A 6,411-nucleotide genomic window follows, 5' to 3' on the forward strand; every position below is an offset into this window, starting at 1 on the left:
CGCAGCTCGGCAGCACGGCGGTGTCGCAGCGTCCTGCCGCCGCCGCCGCGCTGCCCCCCCGGGCACGGCGGCGGCGGCAGCAAGCTTGGGCCCAAACGCCGTGCCGCCGAGTCCCGTGGCTGCGACCGTAGACCGTGGGCCGGAAACTGCGGCCGCAGCTCGGCGGCACGTGGTTCTGGTCAAATCGCCAAGCGTGCAGCAGCGCCGAACCACGCTTCCCGGCCTCGGCGCATGCCTTCAGGGGCCCCCTATCGCTGGGCACACCCCTCCAACACCGAACATGCGCCCGGGGGGGAGGGCGGCCCGGGCTGCCCAGGCCAAAGTGGGCCGCCCTCGAGCAAGAGGCGGCCGGGCTGTGTGCTGAATGAATGAATGAATGAATGCTCCGCGGGCACGAGCAAACAGCCCACGCCCACACGCGTGGTCTTTCTTTCTTTTCTTTCCGGGCACACCTACCTGTACTAGATGTTCATGTACACAGTCTGCATATCCCAAAGGAGTGTGCGACGCAACGTGTGGCCGCGGGGAGCCTGCAATCGCCTGCACCCAGCGCCAGCCATCCCCACCCGCCACCCATCACGTTGCTCCCTCTGTGTGCAACCGTGTCGGGTGGTCCAGTTGCCTGGGAGGTGGGCGCGCCAGTTCAGGTTTTGACTACCGTGTCAGTGCCAGTTGTCCCGTTGCAGGCGGCGGCTTCTACAAGATCGACCTCACCCTGGAGCCCCCCTCCGACGATGGCGCCATGTATGTGGGTGAGTGAGCAGCATTGGCTTGCAACAGACAGCATGCCGGACGCGCAGAGAACGTGCGCCTATGGGCACCTTCCCATGGCTGACGTTGGTGTTAACGCTGCTCTGCTGGAAGCAACGGTACGCATCCATTCATTCATTCAGCACACAGACCGGCCGCCTCTTGCTCGAGGGCGGCCCACTTTGGCCTGGGCAGCCCGGGCCGCCCTCCCCCCCGGGCGCATGTTCGGTGTTGGAGGGGTGTGCCCAGCGATAGGGGGCCCCTGAAGGCATGCGCCGAGGCCGGGAAGCGTGGTTCGGCGCTGCTGCACGCTTGGCGATTTGAACAGAACCACGTGCCGCCGAGCTGCGGCCGCAGTTTCCGGCCCACGGTCTACGGTCGCAGCCACGGGACTCGGCGGCACGGCGTTTGGGCCCAAGCTTGCTGCCGCCGCCGCCGTGCCCGGGGGGGCAGCGCGGCGGCGGCGGGGGCACGCTGCGACGCCCCCGTGCTGCCGAGTTGCGGCCGTAGTTTCCTGCCAGAAGCCCACGGCCACAGCCACGGGACTCGGCGGCACGGCGTTTCGGTCCACGGCTTGCTGCCGCCGCCGTCGCAGGGGTGCTGCCTGCGGCGGCGGCGGCACGGCGTTTGGGTCCACGGCTTGCTGCCGCTGCCGCCGCCGCAGGGGTGCTGCCTGCGGCGGCGGCGGTAGCGCACGTGGCAACCCCCCGCGTTTCCTTGCCTCCCATCCACCGGACCCCGTCCTGCGCTTCACTTTGTTTAGGGAGGGGCTGCTCACTGCTCATTGCTCATTGCTCATCGCACACTGCTCAACGCTCATTGCCCTATATCCCACCCAGCCGCAGGACTCCACTGCCGCCCGCGCCCCGCCCCATCTGGCCGCTTGCGCGCCCCATCCCCCCTCGATGGGGCCCGCCCACACCGGGGCCTCCCCCCTCCCGCCCACTGCTTTCTCAACGGCCCCGAGCCGGGGCTGCCCTCATTGCATACATAGTGCGCCTTTCCCTGCTTTTCTAGTGACCTAGCGTTCCGCACTGCCGTTTGGCCAGCCCATGCTCCCGTACCGTTGCGTTTCTCCCCAATGCGCCATGCCACTTTGCCAGTCATACACACGTTTCGATGCGTGCCCTGTCAGCTGCTTGCGTTGCATGTCGCCTTGCTCCACCCCTGTTTTATTGTTTTCTCTGCTTTCGCCCGGTTCCCGTCCCGTTTCGGCGGGGAGTCTATGTTGCAAGCTAGTTCTTGCTTTACCAGACTTTAAGCCCACACAAGCAAGTACAGGCTGTGCTGCCCCCTTCAACCTGGGCACATGTTCATGCCGCGCACCAGTGTGTTGCACTCTGTCCTCCGACATTCAATTGTTGTTGTGTTGGCCTTCTACAGCCATCAGTGACTGGGAAGTGACGATCACTCCCAGTCGGCCCAGCTTTCCGGCGATCAGCTTCACCGAGTCGCCATTCTTTCAGGTCAGCCGCAGGGCGCCGGTACCAGTACCACGCCGCGCCCCTGAAGGCGGCTGGCTTGCGGCACCTCCAAGCAAAGGCAGCTCCCCACCGCCGATGCTTGCCTCCTGCATCCCCGTCCCTCCCCTCCTGGGCAGAGCAAGAAGCAAAACATCGAGGGCTTTGCCTGCGGCACCACCTACACCATCGCCACCCGAGCCAAGAACTACGCAGGCTTCTGGTGCGGCGCTGCCGCCGCAGATGTTCCCGCCGCCGGTGCTGGTGCATGGAGTGGGGATGCGCTGCTGGTCGGCACTGCGACGCTGCATCCCCCGCACCCACCCACCCACCCACCCTTCCTCTCCAGGTCGGAGCTCAGCTATTACAACTACACGACCCCAGCCTGGTTAGCTGGGGCATGTGGCGTGCAGGGGCAGCATGCAGTGGTGCCGCGCCGCGCCGCGCCGCGCTGTGGTGGCGCCAGACCTCAGCGCACACGCTGTGTGCTGCGCTTCGCCCAGGGCCGTGTGCGCTTTAAAGCGCATGCAACGTTGCCACGCTCTCTCTGCCCCCAGCTCTGTGCCCAGGCTCACCCTGGCAGGCCGGCACGGCGCCCATTGTCCTAGCCCCCTACCCGGCACCGCTCGGGCCGTCATGCCCAAGTTTCTTCCTCCCCCCCATCCACTCGCTGCTTTCTTCCCTCCCCCGCGCCGCAGCCCATCCAACCCCGAGTGCACATACGACCTGGCCACTGCCACCGGCAACACCACCTCGCGTGCGGTCGGTCCCATCGCCTCTATCTCGCCCCCCAACTGCCCCACCCTGCTCCTCACCAACCCAGTGTCCACGAACGACGGCTGCTCCGAGGACCCTGCACTGCTCGTCAATGCAGCGGGCGTGGCACTCTCGGCGACCTCGGCCTGCGTGCCAGCAGCCGGGCGGGCCAACGGCCTCACTCTGGCAGCAGCCCCCGGCTCGGAGGCCGTCACCATGCGCTCCTTTCAGGTTGGCAGTACCGTTGGCCATGCACGGCCCTGGCAGCGGCCGCCAGCCAACCAGCTGCAGCGTGGCCGGCGGCGCTGGAGCCCGGCAGGAAGCGGCAGGCGGTGCGCACACACCACCACACCCACCCACCGCCCCCTCGCTCCCCCCTCTCCCCTGCCCCTTTGCAGGTCGGCGCCTCGAGGCTCCGAGGCCCCGAGGCCCTCGAGGCCCCGAGCTCGGGCCCCACCCTCGTCCTGGGAGCGCAGATCACGTGGGCCTTCGTGGATGTGGACAGCGGCGATGTTGCCACTGCCACCATTCCCGCCGCCACTCTCGCCTCTGCAGAGCAGCGGCTGGATGTCGTGTTTGACAGCGCACCCTCCCCCACCGTGCCCGTGACCGACGCCAGCGCCCTGCAAGTCGGCGTGGCAGCGGATTTCGGGGTGGGCGGGGATGGCGACGCGTGGCAGGTGCGATAAGAGGACGCGTGGCGGCGCTGGCCTCGGCGTGTGCGCGCTTGCAGCCTGGTTTCAGCAATAACAAGCTTGCAGGACAGATGTTGTGGGTCAGAGTAGTGGTCAGGCCCTTCCGCCGGCGGCGGTCCCTTGTGTTTTGCAGGGTCCTTGCAGCGACCTTGCTGCTGCTCTTCTGGCACCACTGCAGCTGCTGGTCTCCCTGGCAACCCTGGCCTGCCGGTGCCGCAACCCTCCATACCCTCCCCCTCCCCGCTCCCTGCCTTGCAGTCCATCCGCTACCTGCGCACCTGGCTGCCTACTGACTGCACATGGTCCATGGTCTATGCCAGACCCAGCACTCCCGTGTCGGGCGGCCAGCCATACTGCTCGACAATGGAGGTAGGCCTCGGGCCCGCGCCGATCCATGTCCTGCCGCTCCCTGCAGCCATAGCCAGCCTGGGACCGACAGCCGCCCCCGGACAGTGGCCTGGAAGCCGCCCTCGGAAACGGGCCGGACAGGGGTCCAAAAGCCAGGAGGGCGCTACAGACACCAAGACCAATGCGCATGCCCTGCCGCTCGCCTGCCCCACCTCGGAAGTCTGGCGCTTTGGGGGGTGAACGGTGCACACCTATGCTGTGCACGGTCTAACCTTCGCACCCTGCCAACCCCGCCCCGGATGCCGCAGCTGGGAGGTCTGGACCGCGAGGGCTGCACCCCGCCCGACCCCGACGAGTTCTACTCCCTCTTTGCGGAGGCCAGCGACTCGGGAGTGAAGCTGACCCTCCACTCCGTCTGCAACTGGCAGTGGGGCATCTACGGCGCAAATGTGTACAGCCTGACGGTGAGCGCCATGCAGCTGCAGGCGGCCTGCAGGCGGCGCTCCCGCTGCTCCCGCGCAGGGAGAGCTGCACAGCAGACGGCGGCGGCGAGGCTCGGCGCCCGCTGTCGCGTGCCGTGGCCAGCCGGGGATTTCTTTTGGAGTGCCACGCCTCGCATGCCTCCTGCCTGCAGCGAGCCAGGCACCTGTGCTCACCGCCGCCGTCTCATCCCACCTTCCTGCAGCCCTCTGGTATCGATATGCTCATCAGCAGCATCGACGTCGGCGTTGTGGGCGCCAGCGTGGATGTCGCCCGGCCAATCATGCTCAGCGTGGCTTCGGGCCAGCTCCCCCCCCAGAACTTTACCATCCCCGCCAACACCCTGGCCAAGGGCCAGAGCTGCTGTGTCACCCAGCCCGTCGCGCTGAGCGGCGGGCTGCTGCTGCTGGAGGGGCAGCCCGCTTTCTTCAGGTGGTTTGCCGAGGTGGTGGACACCAATGAATTGGAGTCATATATCCACCTCAAGGCGCTCAAGCCCTGAAGGGATCCTCCACCCTTTGCGTTGCCGCCAGCGCGGCCGCCGGCAGGGTCGGCAGGGCTCCAAGCCAGGCAGCTGCGCCGCGCCGGCACCGTTCCACCAAGCGCCTGCTCTCTACGCCACCTCGCCCCTTAGATGCCACGCCGCCTGGTGTGGGCTGGCCTGCGCCGTGCCAACACACAAGCAACGCATCTCTCTAATCTTCCTGATCTCCCACCTGCGACCATCACCCTTCTTCTGATACGCGTGCCCAACGCGACCACCTCAGCGAACGACCTCCTTGACTTGCCAAGCTAGATAAATGCGCATATGTAACCAGAATGCAGCCGTGCACACAGGCAATGGACCCAAGGGCAAAAGGGACCGAAGGCCGCTGCCCGCCGCCTGGCGGTGCGTCGCGTCGCTGACGTGGCGGCCGGTAGCTGACGTGGCGGCCGCCCAACTCCTACATTTGCCGAGGCGCCTCCTGCTCGCATATCAGACCGGCTATACCATCCACTATTTCCATGGCAAAGCGCAAGGCATCGGCGGCAGTGGAGGGCGGCCAGCAGCAAGCCGCCAAGCAGCAGCGCAAGCAGCGGAAACAGCAGGTAGATGCGGTGGAGGGCGATGGACCTTCCTCAAGCGGCGCGGTGGTGATAGCCGGCACGGCAGGCGGCTGGAAGAACAAGGAAAAGGTGCTGCTCCTCAGCTCGCGGGGCATCACATACCGGTGAGGGGCGGCGGGTCGTGTGCAGGTGCTGGGGACGCGTGGGGAGGACCCCGCGGTAGCAACACATGCCTGGGCGCCCGCCGCCCGCCGCCGCCGCTGCCAGTGAAGCTCCTTTCTCCGCTTCTCTTGCGCTTCTCTTGCCGTGTGCGGGCTCTCTTCTCCGCCGGCCATGTCTCGGTCATGCTGTGGCTATATTGCTGCCACCCTTACCATGCCGGTGCTGCTGCGCTGACCCCGCTTGGGGCCCTCTCTGTCCCCGCCTCGCCGCCGCCCTCCACCCCCGCGGCCGCCGCCTCCCCCGCCGCCGCGTCCACGCCCCGCCCCCCTCACGCCGTGCCCCTGCCACCTTCCTCGCAGCTTCCGCCACCTCATGCTGGACCTGGGGCAGCTGCTCCCGCACGGCAAGCGGGACGCCAAGCTGGACACCAAAAGCGAGCGGGGGGTGATCAACGAGGTAGCCGACATGAAGGTGGGCGGTACCGCCTGCGCGGCGGCGGCAGTTGCCTGCTTGCGGGGCCGCTGCGGGGGAGGCTGGGGCAGGGGAGGGCGGGGGAGGGCACGCACGGCAGCATGCGTGGCGGCAGGCGTGGTGGTGGCTGTGTGTGGTGGCGGTGGTGGTGGGTGCTGGCTTGAGGCCAGGTGGGTGCGTGCCACGCGAGGCTGTGTGGTGGGCGGGCAGAAGGGTGGTGCGTGGAGGTGTGTGTGTGTGTG

At 67.5% G+C, this 6,411-nt stretch overlaps 2 protein-coding genes across 2 annotated transcripts in view; both read left to right on the top strand.

The window, feature by feature from the left end:
- Window positions 1-465: 465 nt before the first annotated feature.
- Window positions 466-4,991, top strand: CHLNCDRAFT_141044 (hypothetical protein; the record flags this gene model as incomplete). Its single annotated transcript, XM_005843446.1, has 10 exons — window positions 466-499; window positions 687-752; window positions 2,134-2,216; window positions 2,351-2,433; window positions 2,560-2,598; window positions 2,909-3,197; window positions 3,365-3,646; window positions 3,920-4,030; window positions 4,318-4,473; window positions 4,695-4,991. The coding sequence occupies 10 exons, from the start codon at window positions 466-468 to the stop codon at window positions 4,989-4,991; spliced, it is 1,440 nt and encodes a 479-aa protein (XP_005843508.1).
- A 503-nt stretch (window positions 4,992-5,494) lies between these two features.
- The window catches only part of CHLNCDRAFT_141045 (hypothetical protein), a gene marked incomplete at both ends in the record, with an annotated part of 3,582 nt that continues 2,665 nt past the window's right edge, over window positions 5,495-6,411 (top strand). Inside the window, 2 exons of the mRNA XM_005843447.1 lie at window positions 5,495-5,700; window positions 6,058-6,169. Of these exons, the coding sequence (XP_005843509.1) occupies window positions 5,495-5,700; window positions 6,058-6,169 (318 nt within the window). The remainder of the gene's footprint in view (window positions 5,701-6,057; window positions 6,170-6,411) is intronic.

The sequence above is a fragment of the Chlorella variabilis genome, assembly GCF_000147415.1.
Source record: "Chlorella variabilis unplaced genomic scaffold CHLNCscaffold_30, whole genome shotgun sequence".
NCBI lineage: Eukaryota > Viridiplantae > Chlorophyta > Trebouxiophyceae > Chlorellales > Chlorellaceae > Chlorella > Chlorella variabilis.